Source organism: Myodes glareolus, chromosome 8 (genome assembly GCF_982192425.1).
Source record: "Myodes glareolus chromosome 8, mMyoGla1.1, whole genome shotgun sequence".
Taxonomy (NCBI): domain Eukaryota; kingdom Metazoa; phylum Chordata; class Mammalia; order Rodentia; family Cricetidae; genus Myodes; species Myodes glareolus.
This window is the reverse complement of record NC_142033.1, coordinates 107,154,419-107,180,618: the sequence shown is the minus strand read 5'-3', so window position 1 is coordinate 107,180,618 and position 26,200 is coordinate 107,154,419. Positions and strand designations below refer to the sequence as shown.

At 39.9% G+C, this 26,200-nt stretch overlaps 1 protein-coding gene across 1 annotated transcript; it reads right to left on the bottom strand.

Moving 5' to 3' along the window:
* Nucleotides 1–4,576: 4,576 nt before the first annotated feature.
* On the bottom strand, nucleotides 4,577–5,774 carry LOC125396637 (uncharacterized). Its single transcript, XM_085692413.2, has one exon. It carries the CDS (start codon nucleotides 5,636–5,638, stop codon nucleotides 4,700–4,702), a length of 939 nt encoding a protein of 312 aa, XP_085548539.2. The 5' UTR covers nucleotides 5,639–5,774; the 3' UTR covers nucleotides 4,577–4,699.
* Nucleotides 5,775–26,200: the final 20,426 nt, after the last annotated feature.

Here is a 26,200-nt window from a genome sequence, read left to right as displayed (position 1 = left end):
GAGAGAACAATAGCCAACTTTATATGGCAAAACAAAAAACCCAGGATAGCCAACACAATCCTATACAATAAAAGTACTTCCAGAGGCATTACCATCCCTGACTTCAAACTCTATTACAGAGCTACAGTAATGAAAACTGCTTGATATTGGCACAAAAACAGAGATGTTGACCAATGGAATCAAATCAAAGAACCCAGATATTACTCCACAAACCCATGAACACCTGATTTTCAACAAAGGAGCTAAAACTATACAATGGAAGAAAGAAAGCATCTTTAACAAATGCTGCTGGCATAACTGGATGTCAACCTGTAGAAGAATGAAAATAGATCCATATCTATCACCATGCACAAAACTCAAGTCCAAATGGATTAAAGACCTCAATATAAATCTGACCACATTGAACCTGATAGAAGAGAAAGTGGGAAGTAGACTGCAACACATGGGTACAGGAGACCACTTCCTATGTATAACCCCAGTAGCACAGACAATAAGAGCAACAATGAATAAATGGAACCTTCTGAAACTGAGAAGTTTCTGTAAAGCAAAGGACATGGTCATTAAGACAAAAAGGCAACCTAGTGAATGGAAGAATATCTTCACCAACCCGGCATCAGACAAAGGCCTGATCTCCAAAATATATAAAGAACTCAAGAAACTAGACATTAAAATTCTGAATAACCCAATTAAAAATGGGGTACTGAACTGAACAGAGAATTCTCAACAGATGTTCAAATGGCCAAAAGATACTTAAGGTCATGTTCAACTTCCTTAGTGATCAGGGAAATGCGAATCAAAACAACTTTGAGATATCATCTTATACCTGTCAGAATAGCTAAAATCAAAATCACCAATGATAACATATGCTGGAGAGGATGTGGAGTAATGGGAACACTCATCCATTGCTGGTGGGAATGCCAACTTGTGCAACCACTTTGGAAATCAGTGTGGTGGTTTCTCAGGAAACTGGGAGTCATCCTCCCTCAGGACCCAGCAATTCCACTCTTGGGAATATACCCAAGAGATGCCCAATCATATTATAAAAGCATTTGTTCAACTATGTTCATACAGCACTCTTTTTAATAGCCAGAACCTGGAAACAACCTAGGTGCCCCTCAATAGAAGAATGGTTAAAGAAGGTGTGGAACATATACACAATAGAGTTCTACTCAGCGGTAAAAAAACAATGACATCTTGAATTTTGAATGCGAATGGATGGAAGTGAAAACACTTTACTGAGTGAGATAACCCAGACCCAAAAAGATGAATATGGTACGTACTCACTCATAAGTGGTCTCTAGCCATAAACAAAGGTCATTGAGCCTGTAGCTCGTGATCCTAGAGAAGCTAAATATTAAGGTGAACCCAAAGAAAAACATATATTTATCCTCTTGGATATTGGAAGCAGACAAGATCACTGGGAAAAAATTGAGTGCACAGGAGTAGGGGTGAGATGGGGGAAGGGGTGAGGGGGAAAGAAAAGGGAGATGGGGAGGATTTGGGAGAGTTTTGGGGAATGGGATGGTTGAGGTGCAGAAAGGGTGGATATGGGATCAGGGAAGAAGCTATCTCAATTAAGGGAGCCATTTTAGGGTTGGCAAGAGACTAGGCTCTAGAGAGCTTCCCAGGTGTCCAAGGGGAATATTGGAAGCTAGGTCCTTGTGCAATAGAGGAGAGGTGCCTGAACTGACTTTATCCCATAGCCACACTGATGAATATCTTGAATATCATCATAGAACCTTCATCTATGATGGATGAAGATAGAGACCCACATTGGAGCACTGGACGGAGCTCCCAAGGTCCAGATGAAGAGCAGAAGGAGGGAGAAGATGAGCAAGGAAGTCAGGACCGTGACGGGTGCGTCCACCCACTGAGACGGTGGGACTGATCTAATGGGAACTCACCAAGGCCAGCTGGACTGGGACTGAACGAGCCTGTGATCAAACCGGACTCTCTGAACGTGGCTGACAATGGGCGCTGACTGAGAAGCCAATGATAATGGCACTGGGTTTTGATTCTACTGCATGTACTGGCTTTTTAGGAGCCTAATCTGTTTGGTTGCATACCTTCCTAAACCTGAACAGAGAGGGAGGCCTTGGACTTCCCACAGGGCAGGGTACCCTGTCTTCTCTTAGAACTGGAGAGGGAGGGGGAGACAGAGTGGGTGTTGGGAGGAAAATGGGAGGAGGTGGAAATTTTTAATTAAAAAAAAGAACCACATTAAGATTTGGTAAACAAAAATATGGAGTCATACACACACACACAGACACACACACACAAGCATGTGTGTGTTGGAACTCCTTTAGTCAATAGCCTTTAAGATACCGGCCCACTTTTGGCATGGTCTCATGTACTATAAATGCAGATGAAAAGCAGGTGCTGGCCTCTTGGCTGCTGGATTTGGTTCCAGTTCCAAGCGCATGTCGAGAACTGCAGATCACTACTGTTTCTGTGATTTTATCCCCAGATAAATAAGGCTTTGTTATACCCCATTCTGGGTTATTGTGGAACTCTTTTGTATGCCAACACATGGGAGGAATACAAATGCATATTCCAAGAATAATTCTATGGTTTGACAAAACTGAGGTCACGAGACTCTTGTCTTGTTTGCTTGGAGTGTGAACTTAAGCATTTACAATTCTCAAATGACTCATTTCCAGGACTGTATTCTCACCATATATCTAAATTAAACTCACTTTAATTTTAGGAAAAAAAATATACATTTAGAGAGCTCTTTTAAAAATATGGAGTCATACACACATGTGCATGCACATGCATACACACACATATATATCTGTCTTCACTCCACTTGTATACCTGGTGCCCAAGGAAGCCTGAGTAGTGTTTTAGATCTCCAGAACAAGGCTTTATAAGAAGTTCCAAGTCATTTGATATAGGTATTAGGAACCAAACCTAGGTACACAACAGCAGTCAACTCCCAAATATGTCATTACAGTGTAGAAGATGAAGATGCGACACTAATATTTCTGTTTTCTGTCATTTGGAGGTAGGGAAATTACCTGCTATTTGGTCATTGAAGGATTGAATGGGTTTCTATCCCTCTGTGAATGGATTCTGCACACTGCTTCTTACTGTAACTGCCAATACAGTTCTCTCCATTTAAATGAAGACAACAAAAGATTTAGTTAAATAGAGATAAGTCCAGATTATGTTAGGGAAATTTCCATAATGTGATAATTTGATTTTTAATAAATCAATAATAATTTAATAATAATTATTTAATAATAATTTAATAATAATGTGATAATGTGATTTTTAAATAATATATTTTTACTTTACATGCACAAGTGTTTTCTTTGTATGTATGTTTATGTGATGGTATTGGATACCCTGGAACAGGACTTACAGATAGTTGTAAATTTTCATTTAGGTGCTAGGAACTGAAACTGTGACCTCTGGAAAAACAGCCAGTGTGCATAGCTGTTGAGCCATTTGTCTGTATCCCTCTTTGTTTGGAATTTTTTGAGATCATATGTATTAGTTAGAATTTCAGCAACGAAACATCATGATTAAAAAGCAAGCTAGGGAGGTAAGGGATTATTTGCCTTACACATCCATATTGCTATTCATCATTTAAGGAAGTCAGGACAGAAAACCAAAATGGGGCAAGAACCTCGAGGAAAGAGCGAATGCAGAGGCCAAACTTAGGCTTGCTTGGAGGGTGCTGCTTACTGACCTGCTACCAATGGCTTGCTCTACCTGTTCTTATAGATCCTAGGACCCTTCTCCATCAATCACTAAGAAAATATCTTTGACATGGATCTTACAGAGGCATTTTCTCAGTTGAGTTTCCTTCTTTTCTGATAACTCTAGTTTGTGTCTGAAGTTGACAGAAGACTACTCAGTGCAATTGATCACTTGTCAACTTGATACCCAAACACATCACTGTAAAGCCAAAACTTTTCCTTTTTTATTCATTTGCAAGATATTACATTATAAGCAGAAATAGTTTATTTAAAATTATTTATTTTATTTAAATATTTAAATTTTTAAATTAATTTTAAATTAAATTTTAAATTTTAATTAAATTTAATATTTAAATATTTAAATTTAAATATTTTAAATTATTTATTTAAAATTATTTAAACAATTAAAAATATTAAAGTTTCTTTCGAAAAGCATCCAATCTCACTAAAAATCCAAAATTTCTTTTAAAAGTTAAAAGTCATTCAACTATAGCACAAGTAAAAATCAAAATTAAATGCCTTCTCCCTTCAAAAGGGAAGAAGCAGAGGGGTTACAATCTGAAAAAAGCAAAACTAAACTTCTACAATATGAATAACACCACATCAACACTACTGGGATCCACTAAAAATCTTCAGAGCTTCTCCAAAGGGTTTGGGTCATTTTTGGGTTCAGTCCTCTGCAAGCATATACAACTTCTGTTCTAAGCTCTGACTGGTTCCACTTCACCACTGCTGATGGTCTTGTTAGAAACCCCATGGTTCTGGGATCTTCAAAATGATGGAATCTTTGCCTGGTGTACAAAGCTTTATCTCATTTATTGGATTCATGGGATTTTTCTCCAGTATGTATTCTTTCATGATTTTGAAGATGACTGTTATGTGCAAAAGGTTTGCCACATTGATAGCACCTACAGAGTTTCTCTCTAGTATGATTTATTTCATGCATTTGAAGACTTTTGAGATCTGCAAAGGTTTTATCACAGTGATTACATTTATAGGATTTCTTTCCAGTGTGACTTTTTTTCATGGTTTTTACGATTACTGGAGTGTGCAAAAGCTTTACCACACTGATGACATTCATAGGGTTTCTCTCCAGTATGCCTTCTTTCATGACTGTGAGGATGATATTTATGTGCAAATGCTTTACCACATTGATTACATACATATGGTTTCTCACCAGTATGACTTTTATGCTGTTGAAGATTACTAAGATATGCAAAGGCTTTATCACATCGATTACATACATAGGGTTTCTCTCCAGTATGACTTCTTTCATGACTGTGAAGATGATATTTATGTGCAAATGCTTTACCACATTGATTACATACATAGGGTTTCTCGCCAGTATGACTTCTTTTATGCTGTTGAAGATTACTGCGGGATGCAAAGGCTTTATCACATTGATTACATACATAGGGTTTCTCTCCAGTATTACTTCTTTCATGCCTTTGGAGAGCACAACTATTTGCAAAAGCTTTATTGCATTGATCACATTTGTAGGGTTTCTCTCCAGTATGACTTCTTTCATGATGCTTAAGATTACTGAGATCTCCAAAGGCTTTACTGCATTGATGACATCCATACAGTTTCTCTCCTATATGACTTCTTTCATGACTATGAAGATTACTTTTATGTGCAAAGGCTTTACCACATTGATTACATTCATAAGGTTTCTCTCCAGTGTGAGTTCTTTCATGTATTTGAAGATGACTGGGACTTGCCAAGACTTTCCCACATTGATGACATTCATACTGTTTCTTTTTAGTATGATTTCTGGGTACTTGAAGATGACTGTGGCATATAACATGTTTCTCATCTTGATTATATTCATAGGGTTTTATTTTCAAATGAGTTCTTTTTTTGTAATTATAAAGTAGGATGAAGTCTAAATGTTTTATCATATTGTTTACAATCATAAGGTACCTCGCCATTATGTGTTCTTTTGCATGTCTGAAGATATGTATGATGATTAAAGCCTTTAGTACATGGCTCGTGTTTATAGCACCCTTTTCCCATAGGAATTTTTAAATGTCTTTGAAGAGACCGAGAAGAACTGATAGCTTTACCACATTGACTGCATTCATAACATTTTCCTGTTGTGCAAGTCACACTACTTACACAACGTGAACCAGGACAGACAGAAGAATTTCCAGATTCCTTGTACTTATAAGGATTTTTTCTAGTGTACGTATGTAGATGCTTTCCCAAAGAAGTTGGAAATCCAATTAACTGTACACTTGTATCAGGATTACTATGTCTTTCCACTGGAGAAAGAGAGGTATATTTCTTCTTTCCATATCCCTTAGGGTCATTTGTCTTGTAGCCAGAGTGATAGATGATATACCTATTAAAGGAACAAATCAAAAGGTTTTCCCATTGCATTCACATTCTTTAACTTTTTGTTTCTCATAGAAATGTGGTGTAGGGGTTATGTTCTCTCCACAGTGATAACATTGTTGACTCTATAACTGTCTTTCTCACTAACCTATGATAAGTCTCTTCAAGCATATGAGTAATACTAGCTTAACTAAGGGACAATTGGGTTATAAAAGTTCTTGGACATAATCTAATCCCCTAATCAATCTGAATGCCTTTATAACACTTAAGGGAAAGAAACTAAATGAAAGTATATTTGTACAAGATGGATCTCAGGAGGATATGATTAATATGGTAACATTTTTTAGGGAGTTGTTTCCTTCTCTTGTTTCATAGAGGAATGCCTTGCAAAGACAGATCAGGTACCTAAAATTGAGGTGTTAGATGTTATAATAATATAATAATAATCATAAAGCTATAATTATTTAACTGTTGCTTTTCATTAAATATCAGAGCACCAAAAATTTCTTTAGAGGCACAAATATATCAGATTACACAGAAAATTACCTTCCATGTCTTTTATAACTTTGACAATGATCTTCAGTATTCTGGTCTTCCTATTTGTAACCTAAAATAACCAGAAATGTATGGTATATTATTGGAATTTATGCAACACTTCATTTATCTTCAGTCATCCTTAGAACCATGCCTAATTTATTTACCATGTTTTTCATCGTTTAAAGTTGAAATCATAGGGAACACCAATCTTGAGGAAAAGCTTGGACCCTTAAGTTAAAAAGTGAAGAAAAACTCATATTCTTACCTATAGCAGTAAGGTTCTTACAGGTTTCTAGCATCATATCTTTGTAGAGACTCTTCTGGGAAGGATTTAGCAAAGCCCACTCTTCATAGTTAAAGTTCACATGCACATCCTCATAGGTTATTGTATCCTAAAGTGTCCCATATACATGTAATAGAAATGATGAGACTGAATGCATTGCAAATGTACACTTCACTGGGAATTTTTACATAACTCTGTGCTCATTAAATATATTTCATAATACAGAATTTCAAGTGCAATCACAAAGTCACTTTAGAATGAGACAGAAAAGAAGGGTTATTAGTCTCATTTCTGGGCCTTCTAAATGTATATGGCATTGTAAGAGAAATGCTGACTTGCATATATAGAAAAACACGCAAACAGAGCAATAATACTGAGTGAACATCAGCAAAATTGTATCAAATTTACAATTTCTGGGATTTGTCTTTTACTTTTTTTAAAAAAAATAGTGTGCTGGATGTCTCTACAATTTTGTTCAAATGACTGCAGAACCTGGAAAAGCTGTTGATGCTATTGATGTATAACATACTGCCATTATTGATGTGTGTGTGTGTGAGTGTACATACACAAATATATAATTTAAATTTTTGCAAACTTTAACTATGCTGCCAACTTTGGTAAAAAAGTATCCCAGTTTATTGTGTTGAGTTGGCATCATACAGAAATTCACAGGCATATTGGTCTAGAAACGTTGAAGTTAATTTTTTCCCCATTTGTACAGGGGTAACACACTGTATTAAATATGTAAGGTTTTATCTATGTGGGTTTGATTGCAAAAACTAATGAAGTATTCTCTAAACAATGAAAGTAAAGTGGCACATAGAGAACTTCTAGAGGATATTAGAGAAAACTAGGGCTCTACAAATTAGCAAATCTGCCTTCCATGGCAGTAAAAGCAGCTGAGATGTGTTCACTGCATGGTGAGTTGAACAGTAAGCTTCCACACAAGGGCTTGGGCTCTTCATGCTGAGGAGGGAAGTCAGGACAGGAAATCAAATGGCAGGGTCCTGGAGGCAGGATCTGATCTGATACACAGGCCACAGATGTACTGCTAACTGGCTCACTCCCATTGCTTTCTCAGCCTGCTTTCTTACACAACCCAAATCCTCCATCCAAATCCTCCATCCTGGAGATGGCACCATCCACAATGGGTTGGGCACTCCCCATCAACCACTAATTTAGAAAATGTCCTACAGGCTTGCCTACAGTTAGATGTTATGGAAACAGAGTCTCAGTTGAGGCTCCCTCTTCTTAGATGAATCTAGCTTGTGTCAAGTTGACATAAAACTCCAGCACACTGATGATTCACCTCAAATGGATTAAATGGGAACTGGATGAGTTCTGAAGTGGGGAGAACAGAAAGCAGCTGCCAGAGGCTATGTCCCGCTGGATTTAATTCCTGGGGCAAGAGGAGTGTAAATGCATTTTGCTGTTAGTAATTCTCTCTGATTAGGAAATTTTCCCCAGACTCTTCAGGAGATTTTTTAAAAACAGCATATCAAACTGACTACGCAACACATCTCTAATTCCAGCATCCAGGCTTGCCTGAGCAACACAGGGAGGTAAGGAGACAGAAAAGAAGGATTCTCTCTCAAACAAGATATCTCTTTAAGTGCTATGAAGGTGCCCAGAGCTTTGAATATGCTAGGCCAAGTGTTCTACCTCTGACCTACATCCCCTACCCCCTTTTCCATGCATGGTGACTTAAGTGTTGCACACATGTGGAAGTCAGAGAACTTCTCAGAGTCAGTTTTTCCATCATGTGGATCCTAGGGATTGAACTCAAGTCATCACACTTAGAAGAAAGCACCTTATCCACTTGTAGGTATTCTCTTTTCTTTCCGTTGGTTATGACATCATTTGTTGTTTTGGTGTCAGGGATAAGGTTTCCTCATTTAGACCTGACTTGTCTGGAACACTATGAAAACACTAGGTTAAACTTGCTTCCATCCTTCTGCCTCTGTGACCTGAGTCCTGCTATTATACTGTGCAGAACTGCATACAGCTGCTTTTGTTTTGGGAGGACATTGTATAAACTAGCTCAGGTTGGTCTCAATTTCAGTAAATAGCTAAAGTTAGTCTTGTATTTTTTCCCCATCTGTTGACAAAGATTTCTGTCCCACCTGGTTCTGCAGCCGTTCAGTCCTAAAGAAACACGCAGAGGTCTATATTAATCATAAACTGGTTGGCCTATTAGCTCAGGCTATTTATTAACTAATTCTTAAATCTTCAATTAGCCCATAATTCTTGTCTGTGTTTGCCATGTGGCTTGATACTTTTTATCAGCAAAGCATTCTCATCTTGCATCCTCTGTGTCTGGGTGAGGGTTGCAGACTGACTCTTTCCTCTTCCCAGAATTCTCCTGTTCTTGTCACCCTGCCTATACTTCCTGCCTGGCTACTGGCCAATCAGGGTTTTATTAAAATAATACAATATAAGTGACAGGCTACAAACCATTGTCCCACAGCACCTGTCAAGCTATATCTTCCAGGTTTTAACTAGTAAACACTGAGCCTGTGCACAGTGACATACATTTTTAATATTAGCACTGGGGAGGCAGAAGCAAACTTGCACTATATAGTAAGTCCCAGTCAAACAAGTAAGAGGTAATAAGACCAGAACTGAAAAAAAAGAAAAAAAACACTGATGATATTTTTAGGCTTATTTCTCAAATATGTAATTGCATTTATTTATCATGTATGTGTATGTGTCCCCTTGTGCACAAGGATCATAATGTGGGTGAATGTGTCGCTCATACTGTTATAGTTACCAGAGTGTCCCCAACAAGCCTGCACTGCCTGTGGGTCATTTAAGGGCATGGAGAACCAACCACTCCAGGGATAGCTGCAGGAAATAGCATCTGGTTTACTGCACAGGGGCAGTTACTTACATAATGGAAGCCTATTGACTATGATGGGTTAGCAAATTATCTTGGATTGAAGAGTGAGTGCTCATACAACCCACCAGGAAATAGCTCAGAAAAGGAGATGTGAAAAGTTCAAACACCTCAGCAGGGCAGTTACTGGTTACCCATACTACTTTATAATTCAATGTTCTGACTTCTGGGAATGTTCTTGTTGCTTAGAGGCACATTGTACAGGCAGGCTGACTGCCAGTACCTGCCTGAATTTCTCCTACAGCCCCCCCTCTATATTTTACCTTCCTGAGTACAGAACCTCATGATCAATGAATACAATATGACAATATTATTATTTAAAAGACAATAGCATAGGTCAAGTAAAAAGAGCGCCACTGACAAGCTGATGATAGGTCCCTCGGCTCCCTTACTGGAACCTCCTTTAATCACATAGCCTTCATTGCCTGAAAATGTCCCAGAAGCATAGAATGAGGATTTAAATTCCCTCCTTTGCCTGATGAGGACTTATGAGAAACTGTGAACAGGCTAAGGCTACAACCTAGGCAAGTTAGGGCATGGCAGATGTCAGTTTCTGCCGGAGCAGTAGCCTTCCTCTGCCACCAAGCAGCTGTGTCACTAGGTGCCTTTCAGCTATGCCATATGTGTACCCTTTAAAAATGCCTGCCAGAGCAGTTTGCTTACTTGTCTCTTCTTTCCTCTGCCTCTCTGATGTCCTCACTCTGAGAGGACCTTTCACTCCTTTGCTTGCCCCTCCTCCAACAAACCTCTTGCACTAATGCTATTGCAAGTGGTATGTTTGCTTAGTGGTATACCTTGGCAGGGCCCACCAAAAGGTACCCACATCACCTTTCATTTTTTATCCTTACATTGGTGCCAAGACTCAATAGGCTCTCCTGGCATTTGGTCTGGCCATGCTGGGATCCTACCTGCCCGCTCCACCTGCAACAGATCTGCTTTCTCAATCACCAACAGTTTGGCTTTCCATTCAATACTGGCAACTGGGTCTGTGGCAGGACTGCCTCCTCTAGATCATTCTCCTGGACATGATTCTCTTACTCAGCACAATCCTTACTTACAGGACAGTGCCTCACTCAGGCTCTTAGCTCCTGACCCCTGTTCTTGCATGATGACACACTGAACAGCCTATGGCTGCTATACTATGCATTCCTCTGAGTCTCAGACATACCTGAGACTCTCAGGTTCTGGATTTCTCCCTGCCTCATCCTTGGGAACTGTATCATAAACCTCCTCACTTCCACTGGGATGTCTTTTAGAGACATCCTGACAACTCCTTTTAAGTCCAATCTGGCTCAGTATACCATGGACCAGGTTCTCTGAGAACAAAGAAAGAATTTTCCACTCTGTTTCTTTCTCTTTGCTCCAAGACTTGCTTATTTTCATTTGCTCTCCCTCTCTAAACTTTGTAAATGTTTTGTCTGTATGTTTGCTGCAATATGGGAGTTAGAGATGGAGAGGCCAGCTTCACCTTGCCCAGCATTCACTGATTCTTCCCTAGAGTATCTGCTGATCTAACTCCCCAATAAGGTATGTATGGACCATTTCTCCGAGTTGATCCTCGTGTTCAACTCCAATTTTAGAGTGCAATTCTTCTCGTGTTTCTTTCCATGTGGACACATGTGTGCTTATCTGGCTCCTGTAGCCTGCTACACCCACATGGACATCTCCCAAGAGTTTAAACTCTAGACTGCTGTATTCTCCACGTGGCTCTGGCTCTTGTGGCCTCCTGATCCACATGCTCCCTTCCCTTCTGCTCCTTCCTGGCTTTCCCCCATCTTGAAGCCAGACTGCAGACCCACTGCTATCTCCCATCTTCAGTCTGCAGTCCAGCAGCTGCTTTCACTCTCAGCTCCACTCGGGACTCACAGGATCACACTCGCACACTGTTTTACTCTACCACCCTTTCTCTTTTTTCCCAGACACTCAGATCTCATTACAACAGTGTGTAAATTTTATTACAACATCTTACAGCCTCAGTACAAATCACTGGCCCTGTATATGCTTTCAAAGTTAAGCTTAAAACAAGAAACTAGAAACAAGCAAAGTTTGCCTATTCAGATACACCTAGTAGATAGATGGTCCCCAAATGCTTCAGAGATCTGCAGAATATGGCATTTAACGTGTTTAATAAAAAATATTTTTGTGTGATAGACATGTCAGTTCCCGGCAGCACCCTATTTCCTTCAAAGAAGATGAATGGGCACAGAAGAACACACCCACACAGTGTTTTACTCTGCCACCCTTTCTCTTTTCTTCCAGAGACTCTAGATTCCACCTAGAGCCTGCTTTAAATATGGCAACACCAATCACTGGGCAAAACAACAACAACAACAACAACAACAACAACAACAAAAAACCTGCCTTTTTTCACATCAACTGCTGCCAAGATTCTGAGCAGACTGTAAAAAAATCAAGACACTGGGGAATTACTTGACTGCCAAGCTTTGCCTAGACAAGGTAGGCTAGTCCTCCTAACCCCAAGTTCCATAGGAAAGTCTGTCGGATCTTCTGGGTCTGACAGTAAAAAACTGATGCTGCTCTGAGATCTCTGCCCCCAACAACCATGGAGGACCCAGGAATAGCCACCGAGTAAACCTGACAGTTTTAATAGATTTGGAAACTGCTTGATTTGCACTTCTACTCACTCAAGTGAAATTTATCCTTCTCAGAACTCGGGTGTTTGATGACTAGGCTAATGATATCTTTGTCACTTTAACAGCAGCAACCAAGGCTTCAGCTGCCTTCTCAGTTCTCTTTGTAAGTAAAATTCAGGCCACAGGTCTCTCCCTCCTATTGCTAGGTCTAGACACAGTAGTACCTTGTTAACAGACTCGGAAAAGAGATAAACACACAAAACAGATTTCAATGTAACTTTTTACTATTCCTATATTTAAAGGAAATCACTCTACCACGACTGTCCTCAGTAATCAACCACCTGTGTCTTCTGATGAATTAGACAGAAAGGTGTGTTAATGTGTAAAGTTTATATGAGGATATGAAAGCTTAAGATGTGAGGATCTAAGAAAATTGTTTAGGGTATAAGGTGTTTTAAGGTATGTAAATTTAAGTTATAAAGTGTGAGGATGAAAAAAATTTAGGTGGTTATAAAAAGAAAGTGATTTAAGTGTATAAAAAATGGAACACATTTCTGATTTCTTTCTCTCACTATTCTACTGCTGTATTAAGACTCCAAAAGTTCTTAGTCTTAATATTAATCAATGGAATTCTGATAAGCTACTAATTTAGCTCTGGCAAAGTGCCACCACTATTATAGTCACAAGCTTAAGATTTTAAATTTCCTTTTGTTGTTTTAAAGTATACACTTAAAAGTGCATCTCCCTGTGCTAAAAACATTTGTCTAATTTATATACACTTAGTCCTCTGGATAGAGGAAAGTGTGTTAACGCTTTTAACCAGAATCATTTTTGTGTCCCCTATGACTCAAAGATGTGAATATGCTACCTTTTCTACAATGTGGACTTCAGTACATATTATGAACAGTAAGAATGCTAATGTGTGTAAAAACTTACCTCTTTTGTAAACACAAAAACAACTCTTGTAAGCTCCATGGAGTCAACTTGGATCTACCTTGAGGAGGTTAAATGAACTCCAGATAGGTACTTGCAACCAACAGCCTAAGTTTTCCCACCTACTGTCTGTTCCTAAGAGTGGGCTCTCCCTGCTGAGATCTTTCCCTGGTCTTGGGACTCCCATCCCTCTAGTACCAGGACCTAAGAAAAAAAAATCCCCCTTAAAACTTCTTAAACTTTATTTTCTGCAAGCATCCTGTCAGATCTCCTCAAAATCTGTATCCTGGGCAGCTTCAAAGAGGCTAGCCCCAAGCTGTTCTACCTCACAGATGGCTTCAACCAGGCCTAAACATTCCTAGGACCAGACAGTCATACAGAGCCTGGACAGCCAGTAAAACGGCCAGCTATCTCAGCTTTCTCAGGTTCTCCATAGAAGCCGATGCCCCCATACAACAAGAGGCAGTCTTGAGAACACGATGTCCTCCTTCCCAACTCACCAGCTAAGTCTTCCTATTTCCTCACCTTTGTAGAATAAACAAAAGGGAGGAATGTTAGTTTCTGTCACAGCAGCAGCCTGTCTCTGACACAAAAGCAGTTATGTCATCACCTTTCTACTGTCAGCTGGGTGACGTGTGCACCCTTTCAAAGTACCCACAAGAGCACAGCTCACTCTTGTCTCTGGCTCTCTTGCCTCCGCCTTCACTTGTCTCTCTTGTCTGTTCTTTGCCATATTTAAAGGAATTCCTTTAGCCAGTAGCCTTTAAGGTACCAGCCCACTTGGGTGTGGCCTCTTAAACTATAAATGACAATGTAAAGAATGCATGCACTCTCTCTCTCTCAGCTTCTGGATTCAGTTCCCGTTCCTTGTTTGTGCAAAGGACTGTGATCTGTGAGTCTACCCCTAAATAAATAACCTTTTGTTATACACAATTCTGAGCCAGTGTGGGGTTATTTTGTAACTTCCATCTTCATCTGGTGCTCATGTGAATCCCAACTCCACGCCTATGGGGAAAGGCCAAAGAAGGTCCCTAAGGTCTGAGACCCAGAAGGTCTCCCACCCCCCACCCGCCGGGATTGATTTCACCTACTAAGTGGCTTTTTTTTTGCCAAACCCCGCCACAGCCATAGCAGAGCTACTTTGCATCAACCTGAAAATTTTCCAGGCTCATGCACATTTTCCCCTGCCTGCCACTTTCCCTGTTGTGCAGCAACTTCCGCAGCTTCCAGTTTGTGTTCCCTGCTTGTGAGCTCTGGGCTCCCTGCTCCATATATAAATTTATTTAATTGCTCTAAATTTGTCAAGCAAAGCATATTTGTTAGTATTTAAACAGGCACCATTGTATGGAACCAAAGTGACACTAACAGTCTTGCACTGCCAGTGGCTCCATCTCCTGAACCATATGGCTGCAACCATGACACCTGCTTGTCAATAAAGATTATTATGCCTACAACAATTTACTGGACTCTAACAGCAGTAAGTAAATCTGAAAGTTATGCAATTCCAGACAGTATGAACGCAAAAATTTAATAACCTTTCTGCTTATACTATGGAGGGTATTCTATAAGGCTTATGTGATTTTCCTTATACATCCATTTATTTGATTTTTGGAATTAGTTTTGTTTTCATATTATATCATTAAAAATTGTTTAATAACAGAGCCAAGAATGAGGCACTTTTAAAAATGATAGTCTTTACAGACTAATAATGAACAGCTAGTTGAAAAAAATAATACTATTCAAAAGGTTAACATTAATTTGACAGACACAATCCAATCAATGTTGAAGGGTATTGAGACATTATCCAAAAGAATTTGTGCTGTTGAATTTAACAGTCAGAATCTGTTGAAAAGTTATGATAGGTTAATGGATGAAGTGTCTCTCCAGGAAGGCAATAAGCATGCCATCAAAATTATGTCCAAGGATGAGACGTTATTGTTACTAGACAAATTTCATACCTTGGAATCATCAATAAGGGCATTATAATGGAGCACTGGATGGGAGATTCAGGCTTAGAAACGGCAGTGGTAAAGAGATTTGAAAAGATTGAGGAAATTATCGAAACTGATGAGCAGGGAGAAGAGGTACAAGAACAGGATTTAGCCTTGTCAGTATGTGCCAGAGTCAGGGATGAGTTACCCAGAGTTTTAGTTTACTATCTGGTAATATCATCTGAGAAGCCATTTGGCACAAAATACCCTAAGGTAGTCAAAGAATACACATGGAAACCTATAGGTATTAGCAATCTAAAAGAAATTAAGGAAGCAATAGTATCTGGTGGCCTGCATTCACCATTTGTTAGGGAAATGGTGAAAACATGGGCTTCAAGCAATAAGGCTACCCTACACAATTAGCTTCAATTAATCTCAGCAAAACTAGAAAATGGACCCCACCTGGTATAGAAAATAATATTAGCAAGATGAGGCAAAAATTTTAGAACAACAGGGAAAAGCAAAAGGATTTGAGGCTTCCCATGATCAAATTCTTGGTGAGGGCCATTCTGATCCTCAGGACCAGGCTCTCTACAATACACCCTGTCTCTACGTAGCACAGCAGCTTTAAATGCTTGGGACAGGATTCAGGAACCAGAGTGGAGAACTGAATGATATATCAGGGTTAAACAGGGCCAGAGGGAACCCTTTGGTGACTTTTTTTTATACAAAGATTAACTAAGGCTGTACAAATAGGAGTAACAGACCCAGAAGCTAGACGTGTACTTACTGAGTCTCTGGCTTTTGAAAATGCCAACTTAGAATGCAAAAAGATACTTGGGCCTTTTAAGGTTAGATCAGCACCAATGGATGAATGGATCCTGAATACAATTAACATTGAGATATTTAACTATAACACTGAGGCTTGGATAGCAGAAGCAATTTCCAAAAGGTATGAGAAGACATCAAAATGCCAAATGTTTTAATTGTGCTAGAATGGGACATCTTAAAAGAGATTGTAGAGAAGGAATTTCTAGGAATAATGTCTCCTCTGGGAATGGCAAGAATAGGAGGACTCAGCCTTCTAAAATATGTAGAAGGTGCGTCAAAGGCTGATACTGGATCAATGAATGTAGGTCAACAAAAGATAGAGAAGGCAACCAAACCCAATACCATCAGGAAACTCCTTGTGGGTAGCCTTTCATAGACACCCATGTGAAATGTGGTCCAGTCATTCCCAGTCACTGTGGAGAATATGTCTCACCAGGAAAATTAAAAAAAAAATCCAGTGCTTACTGTAAAAACCATACCATTCTAGATGATGGAATAGACATGGAAGATGAATCAAAAACTCCAGTAGGAAACAGGAAACATATTTTGTCGGACTTCTATAAATGATCAAAGACCAAAGCCAAGAGTGCGTATAAATGGCATTGTAATTGAGGGATTAATAGACACAGGTGCGGACGTATCATTACTCTGGAATCTTGGCATTCGGATTGGCCTCTTCAAAAGGCAGATATTCAATTCCTAAGAATTGGAACCCTATCTGAAGTGAAACAAAGCACAAGATGGGTTGAATGCATAGGACCAGAAGGATAGAAAAGGAGGCTTAGGCCACATGTAGGTAATATTGCAGTGAATTTATGGGGTCATGACCTGGCAAAACAATAGAATACACAGATTAACATTCCTGTAGCCCCCAAAACTCATGTTCCTGGGAAGGGTATTATAAGGGACTAAACACAAAGGTCACCATCCATTCAGGCTGTAGAAGAACACAAAGCAACTAGCAAACCTTTAAGGGTACTAACAGCCCTGCCTTTAAAATTTTTAACTGAGAAACCAATATGGGTTAAACAATGACTTTTAACAACAGACAAACTGCAGACTTTGGAACAGCTGGTATAGGAGCAACTAGATGCTTACCATATTGAGAATCAACCAGCCCTTTGAATTCTCCTGTATTTGTTGTTAAAATCTGGTAAATGGAGAATAGCGACAGATCTAAGAGCTGCCAACCAGGTAATTCAGCCTATGGGCCCTCTACAATATGGAATTCCTCTGCCTTCTCTATTAACAAAAGGATGGCCTCTTATAGTTAATGGTTTTGAAAGATTATTCTTCACTATACCTTTATAAGAAAAGGACAGAGAAAAATTTGCCTTCACAATGCCTACTTATATTAATTCTCAGTCTACTAGGAGATACCAGTGGACCATCCTCCCACAGGGAATGCTCAATAGCTCCATCCTGTGACAACTTTGTAAGTTTGCCAGTGGAAATAATATGCAAGCAATTTGTGAAGTCTATAATTTACCATTACATGGATGATACTTTGCCTGATTCAAACGCAGATACTTTAGAAAGAATGTTTTAAGAAGTAAAGTTTTGCCAAAGTGGGGATTACAAATTGCTCCTAAAAAGTACAGAGATGAGATTCAGTCAATTACTTAGGTTATAAAATAGGTTTACAGAAAATTAGAATACAAAAGGCATGTACTAGGAGACATCAATTGTGGACTCTTAATGATTTTCAAAGATTGTTAGGAGACATTTCCAGTCTACAAACAGCTGTTGGGATAACACATGATCTAATAATTCATTTAAATAAAACTTTAGATAGTGACACATGGAATTAACAGCTGAAGCTGAGAAATAATTATCTATGGTTGAAGAGAAATTACAGAAGGCATATGTGGATAAAGTGAATCCAAATCTAAATAACATTCTAGTCATATTGCCTTGCAGAATTTCCCCGACAAGAATTTAAATGCTGAAGGAAAATATTACCTTAGAATGGATTTTTTAACCACATAAACCAAATAAAAAATTATGTGGAAAAGGTCTCTGAAATAATTATAAAAGCAAAATTGAGACTTTGTCAACTAGCAGAGATTAAAGTGTCTTTCACTACTGATGAAATTTAAAAAATTATGGGAAGGCAATGAACCGTGGCAAAGAGCTTGTGTTAATTTTTTAAAAAGAGAAATTTAAAAAAAGTGATTTGTCAGTTACTCTAAGCCTTAGCCAAAGTTGTCTGCTTCAATGTTGCAAATGAGACTTTGGGTGATTGTTCAGGTAGCCAGTTGTCTCTGTCTTTTGTTGCACATTTTGGAAGCTTCTTAATTGCACTTCCTACCAATTCAAGTAATATTATCTCCCTTCTGAGGCCTTAGATATGGTTGAGGATTAGATAGTCATAGTTACTCTCCTCTTACAATTTAGCCCAGCCATTTCTAATACAAGACTTGGACTCCTTAGGACAGAATGATTATTGAAACATTTAGCATGTGTTCTTTGCTTAATATTGTTTATGCTGATTGTAATCCTAATTTTTATATCTGATATTTGTTCTTATTATATATGGTTTTGTATTAGGCTTGGAACTCTTTTATTTAAATAAAAAGGGGAAATGCTGTAAAAATTCCTTCAGCCAGTAGCCTTTAAGATGCCATCCCACTTGGGCATGGTCTCATGCTGTAAATACCAACATAAAGTGTGCATTCTCTCTCTCTCTCTCTCTCTCTCTCTCTCTCTCTCTCTCTCTCTCTGCTTCTAGATTTGGTTCCTGTTCCCTGTTCATGCAGAGTACTGTGATTTATGACTCTACCCCTAAATAAATGACCCTTTATTATATGCAGTTCTGAGGTAGTGTGGGATTATTCTGTAATCAGTTCTTTGCTCTTTTGCTTCTTACTTTTTTCCTGTCTCTCGCTCCTTTCTTGCCTTTCTTCCTCTTCATGTCTCCACACTGACAGGCCTTTCACTCTTGCTCTCTTTTCCCTTAACAAACCTCTTGCACTAGCTCTGTTGCGAGTGATGTGTTTGCATAGTGCCATACCTTGGAAGGGCCTGCCAAAAGGTACTCACTTTGCCTTTAAAAAAAATTGTATTACAGCGTGAAAATGTAATTTACCAATTCTTTCCCACTCGAATGAGTTGTGAAAATATTTCAGTCCTATTTTAGCAAAACCAAAATGTCGAATACCCAATTATGCACTAATCACTCTAATTAAAACTATAGAAAGTAGCCAGATGGTAGCAGCGCATGCCTTGAGTCCCAGTACTTGGAAGGTGAATCTCTGTGAATTCAAATTCAGCCTGGTCTACAGAGCGAGTTCCAGGACAGGCTCCAAAGCTACAGAGAAACCCTGTTTTCAAAAATCAAAGGGGGAAAAAAACTCTACAAATTTGAGATGCACTGAACAGTTCTTTCACATTACCTTGAGAAGAATATTTGTATTCAGACTAAAAACAGATTTTTCTACCTGAACTTGGAAAAAAGAAGGTGGAGTCACATGCTAACAGTGATTATCTAATGGCTGGGTAGCTATCGATAGCACCTGGATGGGCCAGAGTTGCATGTGGTACTATCATCACAACTTGTAAACAATTGGTAAAAAGAGCAGAAAGCAGAAGGTGGATAAAGATGGCTTTCCCTTCCAAGGTGACATTGCTGGAGTCAAGTCTCTTCACATTCCACCACACAGAGCATCTCACAATTTCAAAGTATAAACTGATGATTATTTACACCAGCTTAATTGTGAACATAAAGATCACCATGACAACTACAAGCAAGAATTCTATAGTGATTCTTGTTCTTTTTTGAGGGTGCATGGAGTGGGTTCTATTTGACTGATAACTTTACATCATTAGAAAGAAAAGTTGAGTAAAGCCATTTTCCCATGGTACTGGCTCACCAGCTTCAGAATCCTGCAGTGCCTATAGAGAAGGCTCAGCTATCAAGACTGTGTGCTTTCTCTTGCACAGGACCTGAGTTGTGTTCCCAACCCACAGGATGATTGGCTCACATGCTTCTAACTCAGCATGTACACAACATAAAATAAACAAATAAGCTTTAACAGAAATTTAAATAAATTCAAAGGGGAAATGTCCACACAAGTTAAAAAGCAACATACTATTACCATGGTACATTTACTTGAGATCAAGAAGGCAATATTTTTCTTATTAACTTATCATCTTATAATGTTTTATTTAAATGTTACATAAAGGTTATAAATATGGCCAGGTGTGATAGTTTATGCTTTTAATCCTAGACCTCAGGAGGCAGTGGCAGACTGATCTGTGACTTGAGGCCAGCTGGGACTACACAGTGAGACTTAGTCTCAAAAATTAAAAAAAAATACATATAAGGAATGGAAGTGAGAAACAGAAAGCCTTTGTTCTAGGGAGACTACTCTCTTGACTGTAATTTCTGAAGACTACCTGTGTAGCATGCTAATCTATTTTTCTCATATAGATGATCCTCATAATTATTTGAATGCTTTCATATTGATAAAAGAATCAACATTTAAATGTTTGAAAAAGTAATCCTATTGTTTTAAAAGTACAGATATTTAATAATTAGATTTTGGGCTCAGCTGCTAAGAGCACATACTGTTTTTGCAGGGAACTTTAAGTTTAATTCCATAACCCATGTCATGCAGAGCAACTTGTCACAAAAAAGTAAACAGATATATTTTTCTAAAATTCTTTTATATCGGCTATCACTATGCAGCACGAGATGGCCTAGAACTCATTATGTACTGTTTGGGAAAAAAAAAACAAAAATATCAACAAAATATAAGAGAAAGCATAGAAATTAAAACACAATCAATACAGAGTCATATGAGGCCAGGAAAACCAATAGGTCTGTCCTTACTGACACTCGTGACTGGACCTCCCTGGCATCTCCAAGCAGATGTGCTAATGGCACAGACTTTACATCCTGCACAGAATTAACTGCAGACGGATCCTACACCTGAATATTCAGGGCAAACCGCAGAACTTATTCACTAGAGAAACCAAGACTCTGCGAGTTAGCAAACCTCGCTTCCTAGGCGACAGTAAAAAACAACGCATGCGCACGCCCTGCACAGTGACGTCACAAAAGACGTCACACACAACCCACCCAGCTTCTGTTCTATGCAGGTGCAACCCGCACACGGAAGCGACTCGGAGGCCGCGAGACCCGGGAGTTGCAGGGACCTCACGTGACCTCACCGCGTCCGCCGCCGGTTTCCACAGCCCCGGGAGGACCCCACACTGGATCTCGCGGTTCCTCTCCGCGTGTGGACGGCAGCCCTTGCTCACCATGGCGGATTGCCTGCTCGCCCCGCTCTCCTCACGGCTCCCAGCAGCCTTTTGCTCAGCAAAAGGCACTGCTAGAGCTACCTTTATCCGTGGAAGCCTGCAGTTAAGCGGACCGGAAGTACCCTACCCATTCTCAATGACCGTCTGTCTGGAGCCCCCAATTGGCTAGTGCAGAATGAGTGACAGAGTGTTATGAAGGGACCTAGCATAGTGATTCCCAGCCAGACCTGCCCCAGACCTGCAGAGATTGGCATTGCAATAGAACTTCAAAGATCTCTGTATTATATAACAGTCCTAACACTGTTCCAGTATCCAGAGTTTCTTATCAAAATCAAGGCAATGTCTTGAATGTGGCATCTTGTAGAATGAAAACAAATTATATATGCCCAACACACAAAGGCACAGAATACACTTTTCCCTTTCAAAGAAAGAAAGATTGAACCAAGGCAATACTGAAACCCTGCAGGGCAAACACCAAATCCTCTAGTTCTTTTAGGCCTCCTGGGGCTGTAGTCATGAATGTCTTCTTGTCTCTTTCTCTCTGAACTTTTCACCCAAATTTGTCTTTGACTAGTTATTTATGACAGTGTCTCAAAGCTTGGGCATTTCAGCATGTTATGGTCTTAAAATGTAACCCAGGCTTCATCATCAAGGATTCATACAATGGACTCCCACAATCTCCTCACTGGAGCAACGACTCTGTCAAAGGTAACTGAAACACTCCTGAGCTGAAGCACGGAGGAAGGAATCATGAAATTTAAATGTTTCATCATTCTTCTTTCCATAAAAAAAAGCAATACATAGAAGGTCCTACCACACAGGGTTCTAGTTTTGAATGAACCTGGTCTTGTATGGTGTATGAAGTTGTTCACTGGGACAGGCATCATTTTCCTTTTCCTTCCACAGCACAATGCTTAGCTGGGTGGGCAGTTCCCTTTCAACACCTTTTCTATGTTTCTATATTTCCATGGAAGAGCAGACACGTTCTCTTTGATAGTCCCAACCTCCCTGATAATGACGGCCCCTGTGTCAGCACATGACTGCCCTCTGAAACTACCTAGTGCTGCTTTCCTTCCAAACCATGCAGGTTCATTCATTTCTGCAACAATTTTTGACATTTTACTTTATGGACCTACATGAGTCATCAATAACATGTGTGCTGTAGACTCCATGTTTTGTCAGGACAGTCAATTGTTCCTTAATACAGCCTTACTCAATATCACAGGGCATGGGCACAACACAGAGAGATAACACACCAAAATGTTACACAGACAACCTGTCTTAGTGACTGTCCTATTGCCGTGGAGAAACATTATGACCAAGGTGACTCTTATAAGGGAAGAATTTTAATTTGGGTCTTGATTAAACTTACAGAGGATTAGTCAACTATCATATTAAATGGCAGCCTCACAATGGGCAGACACAGCATTGAGACTTACATCCTGATACACCGGCGGGTAGAAAGAAACATTTCCCTTCACACTGGTCTTTTGAAACTTCCAATCTCACCTACAGTGACAAACAAAGACACACCTACTCCCAAAAGCACATACCTCCCAATGTTACACCAAGCGTTTAAATATGAGAGACTGAGGGTGCTGAGCACAACAGAAACCATGAAAAGAACATAGCCTAAGTAGAAAGAGCACTAGCGAAGAAAGAGAGGTGAAAAAATTGAGAAAAACAGAGAGAGAGAGAGAGAGAGAGAGAGAGAGAGAGAGAGAGAGAGAGAGAGAGCAAACATTTTCCAGAAATAGAGGGCAGCAGTTCCTCTTGCTGGGTTACAAGCTTCTTTAACATAACCTCCCCTAACCCATCTAAGAAGAAATTAAACAATATGGAGCCTCCAAATTAGGTTTAAGTCTCTATTATTTCTCTAAGTGCATGGCATTATCCCTTGTTTCCCTCCCTACCCAGTTTCCTCAGAAACCCTGGGAAACCTTGGACCAAGCCTGGTGGAAGCAATGAAGGCAGTCTCTTGGTGTGTTTGTTTGTGATAGTTGCAGATGATGCCATCCAGAAGCTAAATTTTGAACTTTGTAGAAGTACCTTACAAGGCTACTAAGGTCTTCGGGTTGATTTAACTATTTTGACAAGTTGGGGTACAAAGATCTTAAATTCTAGCCAACAGGAAGAGGTACAAATTTGTCTGTTGTCAGCTCAGACCATATCTACTGGGATAAAATTGGGACAAGCAACATCTTGTGCCAGTGAACTGAGAAGGAAAAACACCTGTATGGCGATGCTTGGCTTCCACAGTACAATATATGTGTAAAACATATGGATACCCTCAACAGTCTGTGGTTGGAGCCATGGAATTCTTTCTGCTGCAGATTGGTCCTCAAGACCCACATGGTAGAAGAAGACGTCTGGGTCCTACGGGCTGCCATTTGATTTTCCTCTTGTGCCATATGTGTGCACACACAAAGAGAAGGGTGATGGTAAATTAAATCTTAATAGAAAAATTAATGGCTAGAGGGATGACTCAGCACTGGCTGCTCTTACAGAGGACTCAGGTTCAGTTCCCAGCATCCACATGGCAGTTCATGTCTGTAGCACCAAATTGCAGGGGATATGATGCCTACTCCTGGCCTTCCTGCCCAATACTTGAGTATTACTTCTCTCTTTTCATCATGTGGGTTTAGCAGCAAGCCATATTATCAGATGATCCATTTTGTTGACTCTAATTATACATTTTGAGAAATACGTGGGTGTATGTTCACAGGGTATGGCCTGTGTGTGACTGGTAGATTTACATGGGAGGAACAAGTGTGATGTGTGTCTCTTCCTGGCTCCCGTATTTGCATGCGGGTGTGTTTGGAGAAGTCTGCATGGGTATGTGTGTTTGTAAAGTTGGGTGTGTACATGTGCTGTGGATGCACTATGGTGCATGTGTGAAGCTCTTGCATGTCAAGGTCCCCCGGCACTGATGGAGAGTCATGCCTCATGGATACTGGCTCTTGCCCACGCTGCCTCCACCACTGTGCCAGCACTGACACCACTGACTTTGAAGATGACTATTCCCTAGTCCTGTCCCTGACCTGGAGTAGGTGGGCCTTCTGTCTATGTGTTGCTTTCATTGGTTAATAAAGAAACTGCCTTGGCTATTTGATAGGGCAGAATTCAGATAGATGGAGTAAACTGAACAGAATGCTGGGAGAAAGAAGCAGAGTCAGGCAGATGTCATGATTCCCCTTTCTGAGACAGATGCTGGCTAGACTTATGCCAGTAAGCTACGACCTCGTGGTGGCATACAGATTATTATAAATGGGTTAGTCAAGATGTGAGAGTTAGCCAATAAGAGGCTAGAACTCATGGACCAGGTAGTGTTTAAATCAATACAGTTTCCGTGTATGTATTTAGGGTGTAAACTAGCTGGGGAGCTGGGATCCCAGTGGGAACGCAGCCCGCCACTCCTTTTGCAACACTGACCTACTCTGACTTTCCCCACACTTCTATCCCCATCCAAAGCTCCAACCACACTCAGCCTTTGTCCCTACCTCTATAGCAGCACCTTTACCCACTAGGTTCTCCTCCTGTGTTTTCGACCCTGAGTCTTGCCACCACCAGGAGGTTATAGGGGCAAAAGGTAGTATTGTAGCAGGCTTAGAAATCATAAGCATCTGGACAAACGTTTCATGTAACTTATGCCTTCAGGACTTGCTCTGCCTTGCTGAAGTATTTGATAATAGATTGCTTCAGTCTCATGATGGACAGCTCGGGTTGCATGGTAACTTTCCAACCCATTTTCAAAGGTTCAGTTTCTACTAAGGCACAAGAGCAGACCAACAGTTGCCTCTCAAAAGGAGAATAGCTTTCTGCATATGTTGGTAGAGCATTGCACTGAAATACCAAAAGTCTCTTCTTTGCCTCACCTATGGTGAACACCCAAGGGCTCCAAACGGCATCCCAATATGCCATTGACACCTCAAGGGCCATCATGTCTTCTGGATCATATGATTCAAGTGGTAGAGCAGTCAGCACAACAGCCTGAACCTGTTGAAGACCTTCTCCTGTTCCAGGCCACACACAACGATAGCAACTTTCCATGTCACTTGGTATATGGACTGGAGTAACAAACCCAAGGGAGGAATGTTCTGTCTCCCAAATACAAACAGTCCCACAAAATGTTATGTATGTTTCTTTCTATGTGGTGGGAGGAGCCAGGTACAATAATTCATCCTTCATCTTAGAAGGAATATGTCTACATGTCCCACACCACTGAACTTCTAAGAATTTCAATGAGGTAGAAGGCCCTTGAATTCTGATTGGATTTATGTCTCATCCTTTAATGTGCATATGTGTTACCAATGAGTTCAATGTGGTTGCTGCCTCCTACTCATTTGGTCCATTCAATATAACATCATCCATGTAGTTCACCAATGTGATATTTTGTGGAATAGACACAGGATCAAGATCCCTTCTAACTAAGTTGTGACACGGGGCTGGAGAGGTAACTTATTGTTGAAGTAAAACTGTAAAGCTATCCTGACTGCTTGTGGTCCTTATGTACAGACACTGATAAAAAGGCATTTGATAGATCAATAGCTCCATACCATGTACCAGGAGATGTGTTCATGTTACCAAGTAAGATACAGAAGCTGAATTTGGAGTCAGAGACTGAATGAGTTTTTGATAGTCAACTGTCATTCTTCATGATCCATCTGTCTTCTGCACTTGCCAGATATGAGAATTACAGGAAGATGTGGTGGGCACCATCACCCTGAATCTTTCTAGCCCTTCATGGTGGATTCATAATTTCCACAATTCCTCCAGAGATGCATTATGAATTTCGATTAACTATTTTCCTCAGAAACAAGAGTTAAGGCTTTCATTTAGCCTTTCCAACTATAATAGCACTCCCCCCCACAGGTCAGTGAACCAAT